Source organism: Epinephelus fuscoguttatus, linkage group LG23, assembly GCF_011397635.1.
Source record: "Epinephelus fuscoguttatus linkage group LG23, E.fuscoguttatus.final_Chr_v1".
In the NCBI taxonomy this organism is placed as follows: Eukaryota; Metazoa; Chordata; class Actinopteri; order Perciformes; family Serranidae; genus Epinephelus; species Epinephelus fuscoguttatus.
In genome coordinates this window covers 27,718,177-27,745,777 of record NC_064774.1, presented here as the reverse complement: position 1 = coordinate 27,745,777, position 27,601 = coordinate 27,718,177, and the positions used below count along the sequence as shown (strand labels likewise).

At 42.1% G+C, this 27,601-nt stretch overlaps 3 protein-coding genes and 2 pseudogenes across 3 annotated transcripts; all 5 read right to left on the bottom strand.

Moving 5' to 3' along the window:
• Positions 1–3,709: 3,709 nt before the first annotated feature.
• LOC125883347 (uncharacterized) lies at positions 3,710–6,245 on the bottom strand. Its single transcript, XM_049567543.1, has 5 exons — positions 6,186–6,245; positions 5,349–6,050; positions 5,116–5,232; positions 4,986–5,029; positions 3,710–4,868 (listed from the first exon to the last, which is right to left on the bottom strand). Exons 1-5 carry the CDS (start codon positions 6,241–6,243, stop codon positions 4,749–4,751), a joined length of 1,041 nt encoding a protein of 346 aa, XP_049423500.1. The 5' UTR covers positions 6,244–6,245; the 3' UTR covers positions 3,710–4,748.
• A 6,408-nt stretch (positions 6,246–12,653) lies between these two features.
• LOC125883344 (uncharacterized) lies at positions 12,654–14,506 on the bottom strand. Its single transcript, XM_049567539.1, has 5 exons — positions 14,447–14,506; positions 13,608–14,309; positions 13,373–13,492; positions 13,225–13,268; positions 12,654–13,138 (listed from the first exon to the last, which is right to left on the bottom strand). The coding sequence occupies exons 1-5, from the start codon at positions 14,502–14,504 to the stop codon at positions 13,019–13,021; spliced, it is 1,044 nt and encodes a 347-aa protein (XP_049423496.1). The 5' UTR covers positions 14,505–14,506; the 3' UTR covers positions 12,654–13,018.
• Positions 14,507–15,955: 1,449 nt separating this feature from the next.
• LOC125883336 (general transcription factor II-I repeat domain-containing protein 2-like) lies at positions 15,956–17,745 on the bottom strand (annotated as a pseudogene).
• Positions 17,746–18,502: 757 nt separating this feature from the next.
• LOC125884349 (general transcription factor II-I repeat domain-containing protein 2-like) lies at positions 18,503–22,060 on the bottom strand (annotated as a pseudogene).
• A 755-nt stretch (positions 22,061–22,815) lies between these two features.
• Positions 22,816–26,365, bottom strand: LOC125884348 (general transcription factor II-I repeat domain-containing protein 2-like). The gene is made up of 2 exons (XM_049569246.1): positions 24,794–26,365; positions 22,816–22,887 (listed from the first exon to the last, which is right to left on the bottom strand). The coding sequence occupies exons 1-2, from the start codon at positions 26,363–26,365 to the stop codon at positions 22,816–22,818; spliced, it is 1,644 nt and encodes a 547-aa protein (XP_049425203.1).
• Positions 26,366–27,601: the final 1,236 nt, after the last annotated feature.

The window sequence follows — 27,601 nt, the reverse complement described above, 5'->3', positions numbered from 1 at the left end:
TCTTAAAATACACAATAATGAGTCATGAAAAGTTATAAAATGTTTTTATTATTTAATTACACGGAAACCACATGGTAGGTGCTGTTCTCACATCTACAGCGTACTTTCACCAAAACTTACAGGGAAACTAGGCAGTACTTTCCACCTAAGTATATAGCAACAAAAGAGACCGGGCTGGATTATGAAGTTTGCACTGTTTGCCCGTCCTTAGTCTGTAGCTTGGCACTCATGTTAACCCTTTAAAAACAGTTAGTTCAATGCTTCACAAGGTAACAATATTACCAGTGTCAACCGTTGCCAGCCAGTGTCCCTGACAAAAAATAACAGAGTTCCACTGGTTGTCTTATTCAAGTTCAAGTTCAGTTTTGTTCCTTCTGTTATAAACTGTTCAGTTTAGTTTTAATCCTTTATTTTGACAAATGCACTTTTTAAGTCACAAGTCAAGTGGAAAAGGTCGTTGTGATACTACCACCACACTGGAGTGTGACGCACAAGTGATGGAGATAGAAGAATGGATGGGCTCCTACAGATAAAAGGTGATCTTGATCCAACTCCTTGGGTCAAGGCAGAGATCAGGTTCATGGGTGGCTCGCCATCTCACTCGTCAGGTAGAATCTCAAATCCACACGTAATTTTCCATAGGATCTCAAAAACCTCACCTGTGTAGAAACAGAGCTATTACTATTTTGCATCATCAACTTCAATTGTTTTATGGCCATAATCAATATCACATAAATACATCACAGTAACACAAAGTGAGCAGATGAATAACTTTTAACTGTACAGTTTTTCTCAGCATGGAATACTTCATCCTGTCTTTACATTTCACATCATGAATTATTAGCCTTTTAATCCATAACTTGTGATTATTAAGCATATTAGTCAATTACAAATACTATGTATTTCCTTTTGAACTACAAAGTTAATGTTTTTAACCATTTGTTTAACATTGTTCAACTTACCTATGAATAACAAAATCATGTATGCACATGTTTCGAAACTGTGGGCTACACCAGTACACACACTGTGTTACGCTTGACTATAACTACTCGTTAATAACATCCATAACCAACTGTAATAGTGAAGATGTATTCAGTACACTACTAACACAAATACAAACGGCAACGACCTCGAGGCAACACAACTGTAGCACTTTACTGTTAGGAGTAGGTCGCAACGCCAAGTTAGTGTGGTGTAACAGTTAGAGGGAAGCACACACTTTACACGGTGGCGGGCACCGATATCATCTGCAGCACAAGCTGACATCGCTAGCTGCGTTAACATTAACTCACCAAGACGTTGATAAACGCAGTAAAACTCCCATCGCACAGGTCCTCGGTTCCTCCCTCACGTCTCCTGCGAGTATCTCGGAGTGTTAGCTTTGTGTTTATATCAACATTTCTCACCGTAGACATTGTGTAATTTCACTCGTTTCTCTTTGTTGTCTGCTCGTGTCATTCCTGCGCCTATGAGTACAAGCTCCTTGCTGCACCTCCCCGTTTGACCAATGACAGCTGGTCTAAGCAGAGTGACTGAGATTGACACCTTGTTTGATCAATAAGACTATGCCAGAGTGATGTAGTTAGATTGACAGGTAAAAACAAACAAACAAACAAACATTCAAGCAACTTGAAGACAATTGAGGGATGATACGGGAATATTGTAAGAAATAAACTCTACTCTACAGAGAAAGTATACTGCACTTTCTATTCAAACTCATACAGTGAAATGTAAACAAAACATAAATATTAAAACCCTGGAGTGTGTGTGAAATTGCCTAATGACACAAAGGCTACATAAAAGTGACTGAATCAACTGCCATGAGCAAAGGGTAAAAGCATTTGTTTTTATTGCACTTCATACATATACAGATTCATATGAGGAAATTAAACCATAAGTCTCGGGAAATTACATAAGTGACTAGTTATATTCTAACTCCCGGGAAAGTATGTGCTAAGTGACCGCGAGGGATACTCTAACTCCTGGAGAAGTACAGTACAGGCCAAAAGTTTGGACACACCTTCTCATTCAATGCGTTTTCTTTATTTTCATGACTATTTACATTGTAGATTCTCACTGAAGGCATCAAAACTATGAATGAACACATGTGGAGTTATGTACTTAACAAAAAAAGGTGAAATAACTGAAAACATGTTTTATATTCTAGTTTCTTCAAAATAGCCACCCTTTGCTCTGATTACTGCTTTGCACACTCTTGGCATTCTCTCCATGAGCTTCAAGAGGTAGTCACCTGAAATGGTTTTCCAACAGTCTTGAAGGAGTTCCCAGAGGTGTTTAGCACTTGTTGGCCCCTTTGCCTTCACTCTGCGGTCCAGCTCACCCCAAACCATCTCGATTGGGTTCAGGTCTGGTGACTGTGGAGGCCAGGTCATCTGCCACAGCACTCCATCACTCTCCTTCTTGGTCAAATAGCCCTTACACAGCCTGGACATGTGTTTGGGGTCATTGTCCTGTTGAAAAATAAATGATCGTCCAACTAAACGCAAACCGGATGGGATGGCATGTCGCTGCAGGATGCTGTGGTAGCCATGCTGGTTCAGTGTGCCTTCAATTTTGAATAAATCCCCAACAGTGTCACCAGCAAAACACCCCCACACCATCACACCTCCTCCTCCATGCTTCACAGTGGGAACCAGGCATGTGGAATCCATCCGTTCACCTTTTCTGCGGCTCACAAAGACACGGCAGTTGGAACCAAAGATCTCAAATTTGGACTCATCAGACCAAAGCACAGATTTCCTCTGGTCTAATGTCCATTCCTTGTGTTTCTTGGCCCAAACAAATCTCTTCTGCTTGTTGCCTCTCCTTAGCAGTGGTTTCCTAGCAGCTATTTGACCATGAAGGCCTGATTCGCGCAGTCTCCTCTTAACAGTTGTTCTAGAGATGGGTCTGCTGCTAGAACTCTGTGTGGCATTCATCTGGTCTCTGATCTGAGCTGCTGTTAACTTGCGATTTCTGAGGCTGGTGACTCGGATGAACTTATCCTCAGAAGCAGAGGTGACTCTTGGTCTTCCTTTCCTGGCTCGGTCCTCATGTGTGCCAGTTTCGTTGTAGCGCTTGATGGTTTTTGCGACTCCACTTGGGGACACATTTAAAGTTTTTGCAATTTTCCGGACTGACTGACCTTCATTTCTTAAAGTAATGATGGCCACTCGTTTTTCTTTAGTTAGCTGATTGGTTCTTGCCATAATATGAATTTTAACAGTTGTCCAGTAGGGCTGTCGGCTGTGTATTAACCTGACTTCTGCACAACACAACTGATGGTCCCAACCCCATTGATAAAGCAAGAAATTCCACTAATTAACCCTGATAAGGCACACCTGTGAAGTGGAAACCATTTCAGGTGACTACCTCTTGAAGCTCATGGAGAGAATGCCAAGAGTGTGCAAAGCAGTAATCAGAGCAAAGGGTGGCTATTTTGAAGAAACTAGAATATAAAACATGTTTTCAGTTATTTCACCTTTTTTTGTTAAGTACATAACTCCACATGTGTTCATTCATAGTTTTGATGCCTTCAGTGAGAATCTACAATGTAAACAGTCATGAAAATAAAGAAAACGCATTGAATGAGAAGGTGTGTCCAAACTTTTGGCCTGTACTGTATATGCCAAGTGACCGCGTCGCTATACACTAACTCCCTGGAAAGTATATGGTAAGTGAGCAGGAGGAATTATGTTCTAACTCCCGGGAAAGTACATGTAAGTTCCCAGGAGTTATACGCTAACTCCTGGGAAAGTGGGCGAGAGGTACACTCTAAAACGCGGGCTGACTTATGAAGTGTTACCCAAAATATCCCCAGAAACCTCTTTTCTTATGTGCACAGTCTCTCTTCAAATAATTCTCAGTACCATCCTCTCCCATCGTCCTCTTCCAGTGGCTTCTTCCACAAATTCTGGGTAACCAGGGCAACAGCTGATCATGTCGTCCTTTTTTTTTTAAAGTATGGCCAAAGTATCACATTTTTAATTACAATACAGATAGACATGTGGCTGTGATGAGCAACAGCTTCAGATAAAATTTGATAGTGGTTGATGTTCCCTGGGTCCTATGTTCCCCCATAATACAGGGACCAGGGAACATTTTTACATGCATCTTTTTCCGAAAAAGGGACCTATGTTCCCCGGGTCTGATGTTCCCCTTAAAATGCGAAAGAAAAACGCGCTTACCTCATGTGATTGCTCGATTCAATGCCCAAAGGCGCAGGCAACACTCCCCAAGAGTCACATATATTTAGAAAGGGCTTATTTTCTCCACTATAATTGCTGAATTCCGCGACAGATAGCCGATGCGGGCCTTCCTTGATTTAATTCAGCATTTTCCCGCGTAGTTTAATGTTGCATAATAAGATATAGCCCATGTGACGCGCATTTCCAAATACTACGTTATTCTAGGTTGTAATTGGCTATCGGTTTTACGTGATTTTATGTATGTCAGAACATAGGGGGAAACATAGGACCCGGGGAACAATAGGGATGACCCCGTGGGGGTTGATACTTATTGCATAGATCATTGGAACAGCTAACGGTCCATGTCCATAAAAATGAATTTCACTTTAAGAGTCATCACCTGCTCAGACAGCACATTGGAGATGCTGTATATTCATGTTAAGGCCACAAGAAATATCTAAACAGACCTTTAGCTCTACATCTAAATGTATAATATATGTTCAGAGAGATTCATCAAATTTGCCATCTTACTCACAAAATATTCATGTAACATGTCAGGATCTACTGCTTTACACTGGAGTACACACACTCATTCTTGGTGTTGTTCCTCTGTCTTCTTGATCTGTTGGGCAGGTTGACGCTTAAAGCAGCATAATGGAGGTTTTCTGCATCTTGGTAACCCTGGTAACACAATATTTAAAAGCTGATTGCAATATGCTTCCTGACAAAAATTTAAAGACAAGTAATTGTTGTACATTTTTGCCTGATAATTTACCAGTCAATGTAAACTGCTCTCACCTCTGCATTTGCTGTGGAGGGAGCTGAAAATCTTGCTTGAGACTCTGGTTGTAAAGAACAGAAGAGGTTATTTAATTCAAAAGCCAGATTCCATTAACCCGAGCCACCAGATTTATAAAATACCAGTTACCTGTGAAGTGGCAGCTGTTTCTCTTGTTCATCTTGTACACTGAGAAAGCCAGTAACACAACCAGGATCATGGTGAATGCCAAAGCTCCGCTCAAGATATACACCAAGACAAGAGAATCTGTCGAGAGCCAGATATCAGAAACAGAGTTTAGCTTTTATCTTTGTGTTCATGTTAAGCTGATTGTAAAGTAACCTTAAATGACTATTTATCAAAATAGCTAGAGTGTTACTTACCCTCAAAGTCCAGCTTGGTCCCCTCTCCAAACAGTATGTGTCCACATGAAGCAACAGCACAGTAGTAGGTCCCAGCATGAGAAAGATTCAGGCTCTTCATCGGCAGGTTGTAGACACAGGTGTGTGTTTGTGTGTCAGGTTTCCTCTCACACTGATCATTCCTGCCTCCATGGCTGTAAATGAGTCCTGGATGAGACTCTTCAGAGTTTTGGAACCAATAAACACTGTGTTCTCCATCATCACAGCTCCCAGTGTGTACTGTACAGTTCAGAGTCACAGAGCCTCCTGGCTGGATGGTCTCAGACACTGACTGATGGACCAAAGCTTGGACGTTCAAACCTGAACCCTTCACACTGACAGTAGTACCTGCTGCAAATTCAATAGTTAATAAAACCCTTTTTGCACAGTAGTAAGTAGCCGAGTCTGAAGTGCACAGATCTGTTATCTTCAAGTGATTTCTTCCAATGTCAGTATCCAATGTGAAGCGTGGATTGTTCTTGAATTCATCATGAAAAGTGCCATTCTTATTGAACGCATATAGGGTAGAGATGAGACGTGGTTTCCGTCCAAGACTTTGCTTGTACCAGAAAATCCTTGTTGAATCATCACCATCATAGAAACATGGTAAAGTCAAGCTTTCACCGACATTAGCTGATACAAAACTGTTCTCTTCATGATCAAACGAAGTGGACTTTCCAGCAGCTGATATGAAAGACAAGAGACAAAGCAAATGCATTGTTAATTTTTATGTGATAGAATTCAGCATAGTTGATTATAAGACATATTTGCACGAGGTGTGACCTTCATACAAGTTCTAATCACAAAAACACAACTCACCTATTTTCCCCACGATCAGACATGTCAGATAGAACACAAACCTTGGAGATGTCATCATGTTCAAACTGCCGTGTTGAATGAAAAGAATCTTGATCTTTTCTTCAGTCTTCAGAGACAAGACTTTGTTTGATTGGCCAGCCTAAAGTGACACACTATGTCCCCTTATTGGTTAAATGTAATCACATGTTCACTGCCCCCTACAGTGTCATTTGTTTCCTTGAATAGAATCACATGGTGAGAGGTACTGTGGACCTAGTGCTTATTCATGTTGGCATTACATTTTGGATTACTAAAAAAATTCCTGATTTGTATCACCAGTAACAAGACACACCTGCGCTCATTTTTGCTCAACATGAACTACTTATGTAGAGCAGACTAACATACAGGCATGATTCTTTGCACACTACACTACCTGCCTATTACAGAGATATAGCATGGCAAATGACACTTAGCAGTTCATAAACAGGTGAAAATATAACTGACCCTGGGGGCGTTGGTAGTGTAGTGGATAGTGCTGGCACCCCATGTACAGAGGCGATGCCTCACTGCAGCGGTCGCAGGTTCGACTCAGGCTTGCAACCATTTGCTGCGTGTCACCCCCCCGCTCTCTCTCTCACCCCATTTCACTTTGTCCTGTTCATTAAAGGCAAAAGCCCAAAAAAATAATATTATGCCCATTATGTAATTTTCAAGGTGTAGGGCAGGGAAATATGATCCGCCGTGAACACTGTGTATTTTATTTTGAAAATTAACCGGATGTTTTATTGTGATTCTATGCACGACTTCCTGCCCCGCACGATCTGCTCTGTGCTGAATTGCTGCGTTGTGCTCCAGCGTCCGGCAAAAATAGAAGTCCTCCGTATCTGTTGCGGAGGGCTCCGGAGTGCCGGAGCTGAGACGGAGCCGGAACGCAGCACAGCCGCAGCCGGTGGAAACACACACATTCACTAGAATTGAATCCTGTCGGCTCCGCTGCCGTGCCGGAGCGGAGACGCAACCAACACGCATCTGGTGGAAATAGGCTGTAACTTTGACATTAAGTTAACATTCATATAAATTATTGAATATTTCCTTTCAATCAAACCTTAAAAATGTGGGTTATACACAGTAATGAGGTTCTTCTTAGTGGAAAGTTATTTGTTTTTCAATTCAATTTTTCAAGTCTTAACTGGGATTAAGCACCACAAGCAAAAATCCATTCACCTCCATTGTACTGAGGTTGTGTCAGAAGTAAAATTAAGAAAAAAGCCATGAGAGGCCATGTTCTTACTATATAATGACAAAAACTCTGTGTGTCTGTTCCACGTTTTTCTCCTCACTAACTTGGTCAATCCATGTGAAATTTGGCACAGTGGTAGAGGGTCATGGGAGGATGCGAATGGAGCAATATTACATCAATTGGCCAAAGGGGGGCGCTATAGCAACCGATTGAAATTGCAAACTTTGAATGGGCATATCTCATGTCCCGTATGTCATAGTGACATGAAGCTTTGCACAGAGATGCCTCTCCTCATGAGGAACAAATTTGCCTCAAGAACCCATAACTTCCGGTTATATAGATTTTCTGCCATTTTGAATTTTTTGAAAAACACTTCAAATCAATCTCTTCCTAGGAAGTTTGACCGATCTGCATGAAACTGGGTGAACATAATCTAGGGACCAATATCTAAAGTTCCCTCTTGGCAAAAGTTGGAAAACTTACTAAAACTGAGCTTCTACAAGGCAATGAATATTGCGGAGGGCGTGGCTCATCACATAAAGGTGTATAACATCTCAAGGGTTTCACCGATCACCACGCAACTTTGTAGGCATATGACCACACATAATCTGAGGGGACCCCTCCATTATTGACCCCATCAAACAAAATGGGGGTGCTAGAGAGCTAGTTTCTTATCTAGGCCTAACCGCCATATCGATTTTTACTAAACTTGGTAGATATGTAGAACAGGACGCCTCAAGGTGACTGGAGAAATTTAACTCTAATTGGCAACTGGGTGGTGCTATAACAACAGAAAAATGGCTAAAATGCGACCGATCGCTGTGGCTGCAATCGTACTATCAAATTCACAAAAACTCTGTCTGAATACATTGCTCTTCTTAATGGGTTCAGTTGACTATTTAATCTGCAATTTCCTATGACCTGTATCCCAAACACACACCACGTGAAATTGTACGTGGGCAACTGTGCACTCAGTGGGTATGGACTAGTTTACAGTAATTTTAGAACTGAGGGCTGTTGTTTGGGACGATGAGGTCAGGTTATTCCATACACCTGGCAATGTTACTTGCTGATTACCCAAGCTACACTGTAACAAAAATGATAATGACAGCAATTGACAACATAGCTAATGCTAAGGAAATGTGAGTATAATAGGCTACAAATAAAAACGTACAAGCTAGCTGTTAGATTATTTACTTGTCATGGATTGTTGGTGTAGTTTTTCACTTTGGAAGAAGGTAAAGGGCCAGTGGATTAGGAAAAGTGACACCCGGTATTTCCATAGCGCTCTCATCCCAGTTCGTCAAATACTTGTGCTTCATCATGCCCCTCGCGTGATGTTCTGACACCAGTGTTGCAACCTTCTGACTGTTCCAGTTTGGGTGGATGATAAATAATTTGGGCTTCAATAAGTAGTTGCCCTCTTAAGCTCTGCGTCTCATTTGACAATAGGTGACTAACTGGCTCAGTAATACTGAAAATGTAATGCTGTCAAAGCTGTGTGTTTATAGAATAGTTTACAATAGTTTCAGAAGAGGTTCAGGTAATCATAATAAAGGACCTTTTTAAAAGCAAATAGATACAACGGTGAAGTCTGGAGAGGCGTTTGACTTTGAAGTTCTTTATTTTTTGTAAATTATAACATGTTAGTTAATTGTAGTAGCAGACACTCTAATTTCTTCAGTTAAAATATATATTTAAATGTGTCCTTTTCTTTTGACTAGTGACTATAAACTTCAATATGATATTTTAGAACCAATATTCTATTGGTCATTCTTCTCTTGGTGTTTGCAGTATTTTAGTTTAGGAGTTTTATAACAAATAATCTATGATCACAGAACTGTTTTTGGAGGTGTGCTTATTCTTTTAAGGGGCATCTGTTGTATATAAGAGTGCAAACACCTCTACATCCTGCCAAAACCACAAAGCCTGCTGCACTGTGATAGATGCAAAGCAAAGAAGTATGGGGGTGGAGGTCAACAGGTCCCAGAGTAATGACTATAAGGTAGATAGGCCTAATCGTAAACCCAACACTAACCACTGGAGCCGTAAGTGTTCTGAAAGGACGCAGACTGTTGTGACAGTTTGGCATTTCAGCATAGAGATAGACGGAGTAAAGATATGGGGATGAGAGGATGAAGAAGACAGAAAGGCAATGACCAAAGAAGATGTGTGTGTGTGTGTGTGTGTGTGTGTGTGTGTGTGTGTGTGTGTGTGTGTGTGTGTGTGTGTGTGGGAGGTGAAGTGTAAATTTTTGCCTTGTGGGCTGAACTTTCTTTTGACTCGTTTTATTCGCTAAAAGCAAGGAAGATATATGTCCCTTTTAGTTCTTACTTTTTTTGACAAGTTTTAGCCGTCACAACTAAAATGACCATTTTTCCTATTTGTCAAGGTGTTTGCCTTTTTGATCATTGCTTGGGAACAACCCTTTTCTATGGTCTTAAGAGGGCTTCTGTACATGAGTAACAGGAAACGCTATCTAAACCAGTGCACTTTGGCTCTCCTCATATCTACACCAAATGTGTGTTGAAAAAGCAGGTGAAAGCTCATGAATTATTTTTTATTTCCACTATGAGACAGGGATGAGTGAGAGCAGTCACGTCATGCTGTCTCCAGTACACTTAGTGCATATTGATGAAGCAAGATGTGTCACTACCAGAGATTCATTCATTCATCTTCTAACCGCTTCATCCTCTTGAGGGTCACGGGGGGGCTGGAGCCTATCCCAGCTGACATCGGGCGAGAGGCAGGGTACACCCTGGATTCGGGCTCACACATAGAGACAAACAATTTAGTTATCAATTAACCTAGTCCCCAATCTGCATGTCTTTGGACTGTGGGAGGAAGCCGGAGTGCCCGGAGAGAACCCACGCTGACACGGGGAGAACATGCAAACTCCGCACAGAAGGCCTCCCACACCCGGGATCGAACCGGCAACCCTCTTGCTGTGAGGTGACAGTGCTAAGCACCACACCACCGTGCCGCCCTACTACCAGAGATTGATTCCACTTTTTTATTACCAACTCATTAATTACCGATGCTTGGACAGTGGCCCTACATGTCACACTATGATGCTCAACGTCTTTAGTGTCAGTTTGTGAACACTCCGGCATGGCATTTCAAGTTACACTTGTTACATGCAGTGTCTTCAATAAACTTTGTAGGAAATGTACAGTTCCTGCTTGTTAAATTAAAAAACACTCTTCTAAAAATAAACTTCCAATATAAGTTTACTCTGTCTTTAGGTTTACTTCCTTAGGTTCCGGCAACAAAGGTACATGGTTGGATTTACAAAAAATATGCAGGTATGGCTTGAAATGAATAACTAAAGTCTATGGATGCACAATATTGGATTTTTGTGCCAATATCCAATATGCTGATATTCAACAACTCATTTGTCGCATAACCAACTTCGATATATCCACTTTTTTCTCCATCTAATTTTAGTGATCATCAAATCTCTTCTGTAGCGGAATTAACATCATACTCTTATTGTGATGGCCCACCAGCAGATAGAGACATGAAATACAATGCTTTACAATGTATGTAATATTCATTCTTTGTGCAAAATAACAAAAAGCATGTTGGCCAATTCCGATATTTCATTTTAAAGCCAATATTGGCTGATACTGATGATGTGCCGATAATATCGTGCATCCCTTCTAATGTCACATACTTCACGTGACATGTATCTCTAGCTATGTCATAACTAAAGGTCTAGTATGTAGGATGTAGTGGCATCTAGTGATGAGGTTGCAGACTGCAACCAACAGAAACTTCTCCTATGTGCCAAGCAGGGTCCAAAACTAACACTCGCCACTCGCTTACGGGTATATTTTGTCTCTGGCTGGTAAATTTTTAAGACCACTCGCCACTCTGGTGAGTTATTTTTTTACTAGCGAAAAATGCATTTTTTGTTACTAGAGAATGATGCTGGTATCAGCTGGTTTCCTGGCAGAGTAATGTGTATTTCAGGCAGAGACGGTCTTTGGTCACGTAAGTGCATCAGTCATGATGTCATCACAGCATGCCGAGGTGGATAGCTGTTGTTAATGTACCTCCATGCTCTGAACCCCCGTAGAAGAAGAAAAAGTAAGATGCTGGCCAGGTATTGCGGAGCCTCCCGCAAAAAAACAAAAAACTAAAGCAAAAGAACCTGCTGAGGCTGAGATTTTACCTACCGACGACCAAGAGATGGAGCCTGGCCAGCCTGGCTGGTAAGTGAAATTCCGGTTTTGGACCCTGGTGCCAAGCATGTCAGAGAACTACGGTGACCGGCCGCACTCTGTTCATCCAGCTCAAATCATTCACATCACAACCACTCCCAGTCACCACAGGTGTACCCCAGGACTCTGTCCTGGGGCCTTTGCTATTCATCATTTACTTACTCCCCCTTGGCTACATCTTCCGGAAACATCACATCCCCCCGCCCGCCTGGCTGCCATGGGAAGCAGAGCATTCAGCTGCTCTGCTCCCCAGCTCTGGAATTCACTCCCCCTGACCTCCGAAACACCACATCTGTCAATCTGTTCAAATCCAAACTTAAAACACATCTGTTCAGACTTGCCCATTACTGTCTTCCCCTCTATTTTAATGTATTTGTATGATGTTTTGTATGCTGTGTTTCTTGTCTAATGTATGCTTTTTTTTTAATCTCTGCTGTAAGGCGACCATGAGTGGCTTGAAAGGTGCCCTAACAAATAAAATGTATTATTATTATTATTATTATTATTATTATTATTATCATTATTACGAACACAATCACATGAATGGCCCTGTCTGGAGCCAGTGTTTGGTTTTTCTGTTCTGGTCTACAGTAGAACAACATGGCTGGCTTCATGATAAAGGACCTTATATTATTATTATTATAAACTAATGGCAACATAGTTATTATTATTATATTCAATTTCTGCCAGTAAATCCCTCTAAATTGTGCACACTGGATCTTAAAAGTAACTTGACTGACTTTTAGTTTGACATGAGACACAAACAGCGGTCTCCTTGGTGAAAGACTGAAGTTGATTTGACCCATCCACATCTACTTCAGCTCACCAACCCGGACATTTACACTCTGTATACTACAGCAGTTGCTCAAAACATCAAGATGCTGCCCAGTGTGTCTCACAGTAATGCCCATGTTGTGCACTGGTATCTGACGCCGAGGGCCATTGCCCAAGCATCAGTGTTTGATGAGTTGGGAGTGAGACAGGGTTGGAATTGAACATGTCCAAAGTTAAAGTTTCCAGTGATAGATTATATTTATTTGATCCTTAATAGCACAACAAGTACACAGAAATGCACGATACACATAAAGAAACTTTAAAAATTAAGACAAATAATACTACCTATTTGCATGGAGGTCCTCAAAACCCAACAGAAGCTTGTCGTAGAGTGGAAAAATTGACATGTCACTAAATGTATTGCTATAAGTACTAACATAATATGATGTTAGGATTTTAGATACAGAAAACAATAAAACCTGTGGAAAACACCAAGATAAAAACAAGAGTACACAATAAACCTTGTTTATCTCAGTATCTACACCTAAATCGACATTACTCCTCACACGATTCTACGATACTGCCATCTTGCTCAAATGCAAACTAAACAATTCTTAGTGTTTTACACTGGAGTACACACAGTCATTATCAGTGTTGGTCCTTTGTCTTCTTGACCTGTTGGGCACGTTAACACCCAAAGCAGCATAATGGAGGCTGCCTGTGTCTTGGAAACCCTGGTAACAAAATATAAGAAGTAGATCATAACATAGTCTCTGACAGTAATTAAAAACATCAAATAATCTGAAGACATTCAATTTACCTGTGCATCTGCTGTGGACAGAGCTGGAAATCTTGCTTCAGACTCTGGTTGTATAACACAAAATTATTATCATTAATCATATTATTATTCACAAGCCAAATTCAATAAATACAAGCTGTCTGATATAAACCCTTACAACTGCCTCTACCTGAGGAACTGTTTCTCTTCTTCATCTTGTACACTGAGAGAGCTAGTAAAACAACCAGGATGATGGTGAATGCCAGAGATCCACTCAAGAAATACACCACAACGAGCAAGTCCAACTGATCTGCAGAAAGAAACAGAGCTTTCAGTGCGTTCAGGATCTTTTCAATTTATGTTTGATGAGGTAGTAGGAAGGACAATTTATCAAAAAAGACAACCCTTTTTAGAAAGTTACTTACCTTCAAAGTCCAGCTTGGTCCCGTGTCCAAACAGTATGTGTCCACATGAGGCAACAGCACAGTAGTAGGTCCCAGCATGAGAAAGATTCAGGCTCTTCATCGGCAGGTTGTAGACACAGGTGTGTGTTTGTGTGTCAGGTTTCCTCTCACACTGATCATTCCTGCCTCCATGGCTGTAAATGAGTCCTGGATGAGACTCTTCAGAGTTTTTGAACCAGTAAACACTGTGTCCTCCATCATCACAGCTCCCAGTGTGTACTGTACAGTTCAGAGTCACAGAGTCTCCTGGCCGGATGGTCTCAGACGCTGACTGATGGACCAAAGCTGGGACATTCAAACCTGAACCCTTTACACTGACAGTAATGCTCTCTGAAAATTCTATTGTGTATAAATAATTAATGCAGTAATAAGTAGCTGAGTCCGAAATGCGTAAATCTGTGATCGTCAAGTGATTTTTACCATTTTCTGTATCCAGTGTGAAGCGTGGATTGTTCTTGAATTCAGGTTGGAAAGTCTTGTTCAGGTCATATTTAAAGAAGGTAGAGATGAGCCTTGGTTTCTGTCCCAGAGAATGCTTAAACCAGGAAAGCCTTGTTGGAACATCACTCTTATAGAAACATTGCAGAGTCAACTTGTCCCCAGTTTTAACTGACGCAAAACGACTCTCTTGACAAACAGAGGATTTCAGTTCAGTCATCTGAGCTGAAATGATAGAAGAGAAACAGCAAATGTAAACTAAGTGTAATGAAACAGATTCAATGTAATCTGTATTTTGAACAATATTTGAAACATCATACTGTCTAACAGATAAAAGTTGGACTCACAAAAATGTAACTTACTCATGTTCCCCAAGAGCAAACAGGTGAGATAGAGAGTGAACACTGGAGATGTCATCATGTTCAAACTGCTGTGTTGAATGAAAAGAAAATCAATGGTTTCTCCACTCTTCAGAGACAAGAAAGCATGTGATTGGCCAACCTGAAATGACACCATACGCCCTGTGTAGGAAACATGGTCACATGCTCACTACCATCTATAGTGTCAAGTTTGGTTTTAGACATAATATGCAAATTCTGACAGGTATATGGAGAACGACTCTTAACACAGACCAGTAACAAGACACAATGCAGTGTATTTATTCAATATTTGGTAATGGACTGGTTGTCAGTGTGTTTAAACAGGAAACAAAGAAATGATTTTGAGCAGTTCCATCAAACTATCGGTACGTAAAGGTGAGAAGCGTTGATTGTTATTATCAGAATTATTTTCATTGTGTGTTACTCCATGTGGCAAACTGCACAGAAAGGGGGGGTCAGGACATGGACGTCAAGAAGTCACAGCAGAGTAAAAGGCAATGAAAGAAAAAGCCGCGTAGCAACATCAAAAATGTGTTGCAGGAAGCCCAGAGAAGGTGAGAATGAACAAAGAGATGTATCCACCTCCAGTTCTGACAAAAATACTGTGCAGTCTGCTTACTGGAATCACATTCAAAGACGCAGATGACTGTCAAAAGCACATACATTATTACCATGGCACAAGTAAGAAGAGAAGACTGTGATCATTGCAGTGCAGAGCTTTTTGTCTGTTCTTTTAAACCAGGGATGTCAAAGTCAAATATCACAGAGGGCCAAAAAACCAAATTTGCTACAAGCCGAGGGCCGGACTGGTTCAATGTTTATTAAAACATATTGAAATGATTGCACATAGCCTATTGAACCAAGACCTAACACAGTGTATATTATTTAATGATTAAATGAATAAAGCAATATTTTCTTATGGCTCTGTCAGTAATTTCAAGTGAAAACATTTTTCAACAGGCACACAGACAAAAACGAACTTCCTTCAAAGAAAAATCACATGTCCTGTACATTAAATGAATAAAGCAATATTTTCTTATGGCTCTGTCAGTAATTTCAAGGGAAAACATTTTCAACAGGCAAATAGCAAAAAAGTAAATGTCCTTCAAAAACAAAATATGTTCCTTAATATCAAGATAAATGCATAAATGAAATTGCATGCATTATAAACTGAAAATGCGTTATTGTGCTGCTCTATGATCCTACCAATCACTGCTTTCAAATAGTAAAATGAGAAAATAAAAAAAATAAATCAAATCAGTTGTATTCTTTCTCATGGCTCTTATCTGCAGTTTTCCCTGAGTCCATTCAACTGAAAAATAAATATAAATAAATAAATAAATAAATAAATAAAATACAATAAAATAAAATACAAAAATCTATGGCACACAGACAAAACAATACTTCCTTCAAAAATCACATGTCTTGCAGAAACAAATGTAAAAATTTAACTGAATTAAAAACTGAAAATACGTTAATGCTCTGTGATGCTTACTTGTCTGAGGCTGAGCCTGATACTTGGTGGTGTCTCATCTTTTGTACAAGTTCATCAATGTTCGGGGTCAGGCTCTGAGCTGAGGAAATCCTCAGGATTGAGTGAAGGTGTTCATCAGTAAGACGGCTCCTGTGTGATATTTTGTTTAGCTTCATCAAAGAGAACAGCTGTTCACACAGGTATGTGCTGCCAAACATAGAGAGCGTCTGAGCAGCTTGGATGCGCAGCTGGGGCATTGTGTCGGGGATGAAACGTGCAAACTCAGCAGCACCCACTCTCTCATATTTTTCCTTCAGTGTGTCATTGCACTGGAGCTCAGTCAACTCCATTTGTAGGTTTGGTGGTGCGCTTTCCACGTCAACAGCAAAAGGATTGCTGAGCAGTTCAAACCTGCTTTTTTGGGCTTCAAAGTCAGCAAATCGGCATCGGAAGTCGGCGGCAATTATGTTGAGTTTATCAGCAAACTGTGCACTCGGGAACACAGCGGTAGAGAGCTTCTCTTTCATGGTCTGGCAGCTGGGAAAGTGGCTCAAGTTCATCTTGGTTTTAAACGCCTTCACTGTACTGTACATATCAGAGATGACACGCCCTCGTCCCTGCAGCTGCAGGTTCATCACATTCAGATGGCTCGTGATGTCGCACAGAAACGCCATTTCACACAGGAACGTTTCATCTCGGAGTTCTGTTGTGTCTTTCCCTTTGCTTTCCATGAACAGACAGATCTCCTCACAGCTCGAAACATCTTTTGGAGCACCTTTCCCTGGCTTAGCCATCGCACCTCTGTGTGATAGGGCAAGTCACCATACTCTGTATCTAATTCGCCCAGAAATGCCTTGAACTGGCGGTGATTTAAACCTTTGGCTCTGATGAAGTTAACTGCTCGCGTTATGGTGCTCATTACATGTTCCATTTTCAAGGCTTTGCCACAACGACTCCTGGTGTATGATGCAGTGATAAGCTGTCAGCTCATCTGTGACGTTTTCCTCCCGCATCCACTCACGCATCCTTGCCACCAATCCACTCCTGTGCCCACACATCGCGGGTGCTCCGTCTGTTGTCAATCCCACGAGTTTTTCCCAAGGCAGCCCCATCTCATTTACACATCTGGATATCTCTTCATACAGATCTTGCCTTGTAGTTGTGCCATGCATAGGACGTAATGCCAAAAACTCTTCTGTTATGCTCAGGCTGGAGTCCACTCCACGGATGAAAATTGACAGCTGGGCAATGTCAGATGTGTCGGTGCTCTCATCCACAGCAGTGGAATATGCGATGAAATCTTTTCCCTTTCCCACAAGCTGTTCTTTTAGATTGGTGGAAAGCTGGTCTACATGTTCAGCAACGGTGTTTCTGCTCAGGCTCATGTTTGAAAATAGTTGCCTTTTGTCTGGGCACACTGCGTCACAAACTTTAAGCATACAGTTTTGATAAACTCTCCTCTGTAAATGGCCGGGCTGATTTTGCGACCTCTTCTGCCACAATAAAACTAGCCTTGACAGCAGCCTCGCTTTGTGATTTGGCTTTTGTGAACAGAGCCTGCTGGGACTTAAGACCTCGTTTTAATTCTTCCACCTTCTGTAGCCTTTGTTCCGTGTTCATATTCTTGTCTTTGTCTTTGTGTTTCTGAGACGTTTCATGGTGCCTTCTTAGATTATATTCTTTCATTACAGCCAAACTTTCTCCACACAGAAGACACACAGGTTTGCCTTTACCTCCGTGAACATGTACTCTGCCTCCCACCTGGCTTGAAACCCCTGTTCTCAGCGTCCACCTTCCATTTAGCCATTTTTGGGAGGGGTAGCTGAAAGTTGACATCTGCTCTGACTGCTGATGAATAATGAAGCCGAGGCCTGCTTGCTGCGCTGCAGTGAGTTCGCGGGCTACCGTTGCATTGTGGGGAATGTAGTGTTGGTGCGTGCAAAACACCGGTTTCAATAGTAATTAAATATCATCCCGGGGGCCATAGATAATTCATTCGCGGGCCGGATCTGGCCCGCGGGCCTTGACTTTGACATATGTGTTTTAAACAGTGCCTGGAAGAAGATAAGCTCTGCACTCAGGATTTCAGGTAAACGGCCTATGATACGGTGCCTGTTAAGGTTGCTTAGCAACCTCAGATGCAACCTGCTGCTGCGCTCTTATAAAGCTGGAACAAAAAAGGCACAAGAATAGCACGCAGCGCCTGACCTTGCATTTTCAGGGGCAGTTAAAGACGTAGCATGTGTACAGCCCTTAAATATGTCGGAATAACTTTACGTGCTGTTGGACTGATTAATGGTTACCTGACATTCTTTCTTCACTGTTTAGAGAAGCAGCAGGTTATTTAGAGTAAACTTCCTTTATTCATTAATGTATGTAATTATCGAATTCACAATAATAATAATTAAACTGTCTTATTTATCAGTTAAATATTGGCTGGTGTATTCTGCATTGCGAAGTACAACCACTTGAAAAATCAAGAGAAAGCCAGGAAAACCAGCGTAAAATGTCAGTCGCTTAACCACTCAAACATCAAAGCTGGAGCCTCAAAAAGAGGTCAGGACTTATTTTCTGATGCAGTGGTTCCCAACTGGTGGGTCGTGGTAGTCACCACCAAAGTAGGTCACGGGTCCATTCTGAATGGACAGCAAGAGACGTAAACAAATACATAAAAACAATACATTTCTGGCAAAGAGCTTTTATCTGAAGTGTGGTTGCCTGCAGTAGAGTGAGAGGATTAACAGCTACTTGACAGAGACGGCAAACTAGCTCAATGACATGGCCAAATGCAAGTGTGACGCTGAATGAATTAAACTGTGTGGACCTTAAACTTATACTGTGTGAGAAATCTGGACCTGTGGCTGGGAACCACTGCTCTGATGCGAGCCAAAGATGTGACCCTTGCATAACATTTAAATGCTTTGCTAGACAAACAAGACTCACTGCCTTCCTGCATGTTGTGCTACCTTATGTAATGTTATGCACTAATACTGAGTGTTGTAACGGCGGAAATGCGAAAACTGCACACCAATCACTTGTTTATTGTTGTCAGTTGTACTCCAGCTAAAAGTATTCTGATGAGCATACTTAGTAATATCAGTAGGGGCTGTACTGATGAATATGACCTGATGAATACTCTACTGTTCCGGATGTTTACTGCAAGTGGTCTTTGGATTATGAGGCGAGTGCATGCGAGAGCTCAAACGCCCTGACATCCTGCTGAAACCACAAAGGCTGCAACTGTGACAAAGATACAACCCAAAATGTACAAGGTGAAGGGTGTCAGGTCTGAGAGTACCGACTGTTTGACCCAGTAAATATGCATTTCACTATGCATGGCCAAAAATGATTTGTTAGACCAAGATACATTAATCTGTGCTGCCTTGATTTTTAAAAGGTTAGAAAGTGGATTGTGTCTTACAGTTGTTCTAAACAGTAATGTCGGTCAATCAATGATACTTCCTTTTCTGTGTGTTGACCAAAAGTTAACACTGGCAATAGCAGTAATCACAAATGTTAGCTATACTTTTACACTGTTAATCACTTTAATCAAGAGATTTGAACACAGGGTTTGAAACAAGGGTGAACTTTCATTGGGGCTATATCACTTTATTTTTTCATCTGTATGATCCTAAAATTCCCTGTGTACAGTTACTCATACTGTTTTGTAGTGTTGGGCACGTGGCCAGTTTTCACATTGCTGTTGATTTCCCAGACAAGGTGTTAGAGCAAGAGCTTTAGTGGGTGGGAATTCTTTCATCCCATGGTCCAGACTGGGGTGCTTCACAAAAGGTCAAGACCACGTCCTTTTTGAGGGGATAGAAACCTGAAGATCCAATGCAGCACAATGGTTTGGATTATATTTTGATACTTCTGAATGTATTTATTTCATAATAAAAAAAAAGTTTAGAAATTGGTCTAATAATTATTTTGCTACCTTGTCTGAACCTGAGCTTTTGCAATTTTCAAATAGATTAAGGTTGATCGTCGTCATTTCCCTTCAGTCAGCCAACTTTTTGATCTCCAGGCTGAGATGCAGTTGGAGAACAATCTTGATTGCTCCTAATCTGTCTGACAGTACTGAAGCAGCCTCCCACTCCAGCTTACATTAGCTAACCAACTGTAGTAACTGTTGCCAGTGTCATTTAGCCATTAACCACACTGACAGTGAGTATTCACAAATCTTATGTTTCTCAAATCTGGATGGGAAACTGAAGATCTGAATTCTTGTGTTTATTTGTGTCACAACCAGCTACACAACAGTTTTTCAGCATTTTCCTGTTTCTTTCCTCACACCGCAACTCCCCTCCAAAGGGGGCGTGGCCTTGACCATTGATGCTTGATGACATGATGCCAGTCTGGCTTTTAGTCCATCGCACTTGGTAACATACCTCCATGAGTTGCAGCACTGGGTGGCAGGTGCTCACACACATTAGTGTTGCGCATTGAACTTAGTATGTATACTTTGTGGTGCTACAGCTCAGAGTCCTGTGTGAGTCCATTTTTGAAAACCCACACCCGCCCGTACCCGTAAAGCTCAGTACCAGAACACACTTGTTACCCGTCATTATGGGGATGAAGCGTGCAAACTCAGCAGCACCCACTCTCTCATATTTTTCCTTCAGTGTGTCATTGCACTGGAGCTCAGTCAACTCCATTTGTAGGTTTGGTGGTGCGCTTTCCACGTCAACTGCAAAAGGATTGCTGAGCAGTTCAAACCTGCTTTTTTGGGCTTCAAAGTCAGCAAATCGGCATCGGAAGTCGGCGGCAAGTATGTTGAGTTTATCAGCAAACTGTGCACTCGGGAACACAGCGGTAGAGAGCTTCTCTTTCATGGTCTGGCAGCTGGGAAAGTGGCTCAAGTTCATCTTGGTTTTAAACGCCTTTTCTGTACTGTACATATCAGAGATGACACGCCCTCGTCCCTGCAGCTGCAGGTTCATCACATTCAGATGGCTCGTGATGTCGCACAGAAACGCCATTTCACACAGGAACGTTTCATCTCGGAGCTCTGTTGTGTCTTTCCCTTTGCTTTCCATGAACAGACAGATCTCCTCACGCAGCTCGAAACATCTTTTTGGAGCACCTTTCCCTGGCTTAGCCATCGCACCTCTGTGTGATAGGGCAAGTCACCATACTCTGTATCTAATTCGCCCAGAAATGCCTTGAACTGGCGGTGATTTAAACCTTTGGCTCTGATGAAGTTAACTGCTCGCGTTATGGTGCTCATTACATGTTCCATTTTCAAGGCTTTGCCACACAACGACTCCTGGTGTATGATGCAGTGATAGGCTGTCAGCTCATCTGTGACGTTTTCCTCCCGCATCCTCTCACGCATCCTTGCCACCAATCCACTCCTGTGCCCACACATCGCGGGTGCTCCGTCTGTTGTCAATCCCACGAGTTTTTCCCAAGGCAGCCCCATCTCATTTACACATCTGGATACCTCTTCATACAGATCTTGTCCTGTAGTTGTGCCATGCATAGGACGTAATGCCAAAAACTCTTCTGTTATGCTCAGGCTGGAGTCCACTCCACGGATGAAAATTGACAGCTGGGCAATGTCAGATGTGTCGGTGCTCTCATCCACAGCAGTGGAATATGCGATGAAATCTTTTCCCTTTCCCACAAGCTGTTCTTTTAGATTGGTGGAAAGCTGGTCTACACATTCAGCAACGGTGTTTCTGCTCAGGCTCATGTTTGAAAATAGTTGCCTTTTGTCTGGGCACACTGCATCACAAACTTTAAGCATACAGTTTTTGATAAACTCTCCCTCTGTAAATGGCCGGGCTGATTTTGCGACCTCTTCTGCCACAATAAAACTAGCCTTGACAGCAGCCTCGCTTTGTGATTTGGCTTTTGTGAACAGAGCCTGCTGGGACTTAAGACCTCGTTTTAATTCTTCCACCTTCTGTAGCCTTTGTTCCGTGTTCATATTCTTGTCTTTGTCTTTGTGTTTCTGAGACGTTTCATGGTGCCTTCTTAGATTATATTCTTTCATTACAGCCAAACTTTCTCCACACAGAAGACACACAGGTTTGCCTTTACCTCCGTGAACATGTACTCTGCCTCCCACCTGGCTTGAAACCCCTGTTCTCAGCGTCCACCTTCCATTTAGCCATTTTTGGGAGGGGGTAGCTGAAAGTTGACATCTGCTCTGACTGCTGATGAATAATGAAGCCGAGGCCTGCTTGCTGCGCTGCAGTGAGTTCGCGGGCTACCGTTGCATTGTGGGGAATGTAGTGTTGGTGCGTGCAAAACACCGGTTTCAATAGTAATTAAATATCATCCCGGGGGCCATAGATAATTCATTCGCGGGCCGGATCTGGCCCGCGGGCCTTGACTTTGACATATGTGTTTTAAACAGTGCCTGGAAGAAGATAAGCTCTGCACTCAGGATTTCAGGTAAACGGCCTATGATACGGTGCCTGTTAAGGTTGCTTAGCAACCTCAGATGCAACCTGCTGCTGCGCTCTTATAAAGCTGGAACAAAAAAGGCACAAGAATAGCACGCAGCGCCTGACCTTGCATTTTCAGGGGCAGTTAAAGTAGCATGTGTACAGCCCTTAAATATGTCGGAATAACTTTACGTGCTGTTGGACTGATTAATGGTTACCTGACATTCTTTCTTCACTGTTTAGAGAAGCAGCAGGTTATTTAGAGTAAACTTCCTTTATTCATTAATGTATGTAATTATCGAATTCACAATAATAATAATTAAACTGTCTTATTTATCAGTTAAATATTGGCTGGTGTATTCTGCATTGCGAAGTACAACCACTTGAAAAATCAAGAGAAAGCCAGGAAAACCAGCGTAAAATGTCAGTCGCTTAACCACTCAAACATCAAAGCTGGAGCCTCAAAAAGAGGTCAGGACTTATTTTCTGATGCAGTGGTTCCCAACTGGTGGGTCGTGGTAGTCACCACCAAAGTAGGTCACGGGTCCATTCTGAATGGACAGCAAGAGACGTAAACAAATACATAAAAACAATACATTTCTGGCAAAGAGCTTTTATCTGAAGTGTGGTTGCCTGCAGTAGAGTGAGGGATTAACAGCTACTTGACAGAGACGGCAAACTAGCTCAATGACATGGCCAAATGCAAGTGTGACGCTGAATGAATTAAACTGTGTGGACCTTAAACTTATACTGTGTGAGAAATCTGGACCTGTGGCTGGGAACCACTGCTCTGATGCGAGCCAAAGATGTGACCCTTGCATAACATTTAAATGCTTTGCTAGACAAACAAGACTCACTGCCTTCCTGCATGTTGTGCTACCTTATGTAATGTTATGCACTAATACTGAGTGCTGTAACGGCGGAAATGCGAAAACTGCACACCAATCACTTGTTTATTGTTGTCAGTTGTACTCCAGCTAAAAGTATTCTGATGAGCATACTTAGTAATATCAGTAGGGGCTGTACTGATGAATATGACCTGATGAATACTCTACTGTTCCGGATGTTTACTGCAAGTGGTCTTTGGATTATGAGGCGAGTGCATGTGAGAGCTCAAACGCCCTGACATCCTGCTGAAACCACAAAGGCTGCAACTGTGACAAAGATACAACCCAAAATGTACAAGGTGAAGGGTGTTAGGTCTGAGAGTACCGACTGTTTGACCCAGTAAATATGCATTTCACTATGCATGGCCAAAAATGATTTGTTAGACCAAGATACATTAATCTGTGCTGCCTTGATTTTTAAAAGGTTAGAAAGTGGATTGTGTCTTACAGTTGTTCTAAACAGTAATGTCGGTCAATCAATGATACTTCCTTTTCTGTGTGTTGACCAAAAGTTAACACTGGCAATAGCAGTAATCACAAATGTTAGCTATACTTTTACACTGTTAATCACTTTAATCAAGAGATTTGAACACAGGGTTTGAAACAAGGGGGTGAACTTTCATTGGGGCTATATCACTTTATTTTTTCATCTGTATGATCCTAAAATTCCCTGTGTACAGTTACTCATACTGTTTTGTAGTGTTGGGCACGTGGCCAGTTTTCACATTGCTGTTGATTTCCCAGACAAGGTGTTAGAGCAAGAGCTTTAGTGGGTGGGAATTCTTTCATCCCATGGTCCAGACTGGGGTGCTTCACAAAAGGTCAAGACCACGTCCTTTTTGAGGGGATAGAAACCTGAAGATCCAATGCAGCACAATGGTTTGGATTATATTTTGATACTTCTGAATGTATTTATTTCATAATAAAAAAAAAGTTTAGAAATTGGTCTAATAATTATTTTGCTACCTTGTCTGAACCTGAGCTTTTGCAATTTTCAAATAGATTAATGTTGATCGTCATTTCCCTTCAGTCAGCCAACTTTTTGATCTCCAGGCTGAGATGCAGTTGGAGAACAATCTTGATTGCTCCTAATCTGTCTGACAGTACTGAAGCAGCCTCCCACTCCAGCTTACATTAGCTAACCAACTGTAGTAACTGTTGCCAGTGTCATTTAGCCATTAACCACACTGACAGTGAGTATTCACAAATCTTATGTTTCTCAAATCTGGATGGGAAACTGAAGATCTGAATTCTTGTGTTTATTTGTGTCACAACCAGCTACACAACAGTTTTTCAGCATTTTCCTGTTTCTCTCCTCACACCGCAACTCCCCTCCAAAGGGGGCGTGGCCTTGACCATTGATGCTTGATGACATGATGCCAGTCTGGCTTTTAGTCCATCGCACTTGGTAACATACCTCCATGAGTTGTAGCACTGGGTGGCAGGTGCTCACACACATTAGTGTTGCGCATTGAACTTAGTATGTATACTTTGTGGTGCTACAGCTCAGAGTCCTGTGTGAGTCCATTTTTGAAAACCCACACCCGCCCGTACCCGTAAAGCTCAGTACCAGAACACACTTGTTACCCGTCATTATGGGGATGAAACGTGCAAACTCAGCAGCACCCACTCTCTCATATTTTTCCTTCAGTGTGTCATTGCACTGGAGCTCAGTCAACTCCATTTGTAGGTTTGGTGGTGCGCTTTCCACGTCAACTGCAAAAGGATTGCTGAGCAGTTCAAACCTGTTTTTTTGGGCTTCAAAGTCAGCAAATCGGCATCGGAAGTCGGCGGCAAGTATGTTGAGTTTATCAGCAAACTGTGCACTCGGGAACACAGCGGTAGAGAGCTTCTCTTTCATGGTCTGGCAGCTGGGAAACTGGCTCAAGTTCATCTTGGTTTTAAACGCCTTCACTGTACTGTACATATCAGAGATGACACGCCCCTGCAGCTGCAGGTTCATCACATTCAGATGGCTCGTGATGTCGCACAGAAACGCCATTTCACACAGGAACGTTTCATCTCGGAGCTCTGTTGTGTCTTTCCCTTTGCTTTCCATGAACAGACAGATCTCCTCACGCAGCTCGAAACATCTTTGCAGCACCTTTCCCTGGCTTAGCCATCGCACCTCTGTGTGATAGGGCAAGTCACCATACTCTGTATCTAATTCGCCCAGAAATGCCTTGAACTGGCGGTGATTTAAACCTTTGGCTCTGATGAAGTTAACTGCTCGCGTTATGGTGCTCATTACATGTTCCATTTTCAAGGCTTTGCCACACAACGACTCCTGGTGTATGATGCAGTGATAAGCTGTCAGCTCATCTGTGACGTTTTCCTCCCGCATCCACTCACGCATCCTTGCCACCAATCCACTCCTGTGCCCACACATCGCGGGTGCTCCGTCTGTTGTCAATCCCACGAGTTTTTCCCAAGGCAGCCCCATCTCATTTACACATCTGGATACCTCTTCATACAGATCTTGTCCTGTAGTTGTGCCATGCATAGGACGTAATGCCAAAAACTCTTCTGTTATGCTCAGGCTGGAGTCCACTCCACGGATGAAAATTGACAGCTGGGCAATGTCAGATGTGTCGGTGCTCTCATCCACAGCAGTGGAATATGCGATGAAATCTTTTCCCTTTCCCACAAGCTGTTCTTTTAGATTGGTGGAAAGCTGGTCTACATGTTCAGCAACGGTGTTTCTGCTCAGGCTCATGTTTGAAAATAGTTGCCTTTTGTCTGGGCACACTGCATCACAAACTTTAAGCATACAGTTTTTGATAAACTCTCCCTCTGTAAATGGCCGGGCTGATTTTGCGACCTCTTCTGCCACAATAAAACTAGCCTTGACAGCAGCCTCGCTTTGTGATTTGGCTTTTGTGAACAGAGCCTGCTGGGACTTAAGACCTCGTTTTAATTCTTCCACCTTCTGTAGCCTTTGTTCCGTGTTCATATTCTTGTCTTTGTCTTTGTGTTTCTGAGACATTTCATGGTGCCTTCTTAGATTATATTCTTTCATTACAGCCAAACTTTCTCCACACAGAAGACACACAGGTTTGCCTTTTACCTCCGTGAACATGTACTCTGCCTCCCACCTGGCTTGAAACCCCCTGTTCTCAGCGTCCACCTTCCATTTAGCCATTTTTGGGGAGGGGGTAGCTGAAAGTTGACATCTGCTCTGACTGCTGATGAATAATGAAGCCGAGGCCTGCTTGCTGCGCTGCAGTGAGTTCGCGGGCTACCGTTGCATTGTGGGGAATGTAGTGTTGGTGCGTGCAAAACACCGGTTTCAATAGTAATTAAATATCATCCCGGGGGCCATAGATAATTCATTCCACATATGCCTTGACTTTGACATATGTGTTTTAAACAGTGCCTGGAAAAAGATAAGCTCTGCACTCAGGATTTCAGGTAAACGGCCTATGATACGGTGCCTGTTAAGGTTGCTTAGCAACCTCAGATGCAACCTGCTGCTGTGCTCTTATAAAGCTGGAACAAAAAAGGCACAAGAATAGCACGCAGTGCCTGACCTTGCATTTTCAGGGGCAGTTAAAGACTTAGCATGTGTACAGCCCTTAAATATGTCGGAATAACTTTACGTGCTGTTGGACTGATTAATGGTTACCTGACATTCTTTCTTCACTGTTTAGAGAAGCAGCAGGTTATTTAGAGTAAACTTCCTTTATTCATTAATGTATGTAATTATCGGAATTCACAATAATAATAATTAAACTGTCTTATTTATCAGTTAAATATTGGCTGGTGTATTCTGCATTGCGAAGTACAACCACTTGAAAAATCAAGAGAAAGCCAGGAAAACCAGCGTAAAATGTCAGTCGCTTAACCACTCAAACATCAAAGCTGGAGCCTCAAAAAGAGGTCAGGACTTATTTTCTGATGCAGTGGTTCCCAACTGGTGGGTCGTGGTAGTCACCACCAAAGTAGGTCACGGGTCCATTCTGAATGGACAGCAAGAGACGTAAACAAATACATAAAAACAATACATTTCTGGCAAAGAGCTTTTATCTGAAGTGTGGTTGCCTGCAGTAGAGTGAGGATTAACAGCTACTTGACAGAGACGGCAAACTAGCTCAATGACATGGCCAAATGCAAGTGTGACGCTGAATGAATTAAACTGTGTGGACCTTAAACTTATACTGTGTGAGAAATCTGGACCTGTGGCTGGGAACCACTGCTCTGATGCGAGCCAAAGATGTGACCCTTGCATAACATTTAAATGCTTTGCTAGACAAACAAGACTCACTGCCTTCCTGCATGTTGTGCTACCTTATGTAATGTTATGCACTAATACTGAGTGCTGTAACGCGAAATGAAAACTGCACACCAATCACTTGTTTATTGTTGTCAGTTGTACTCC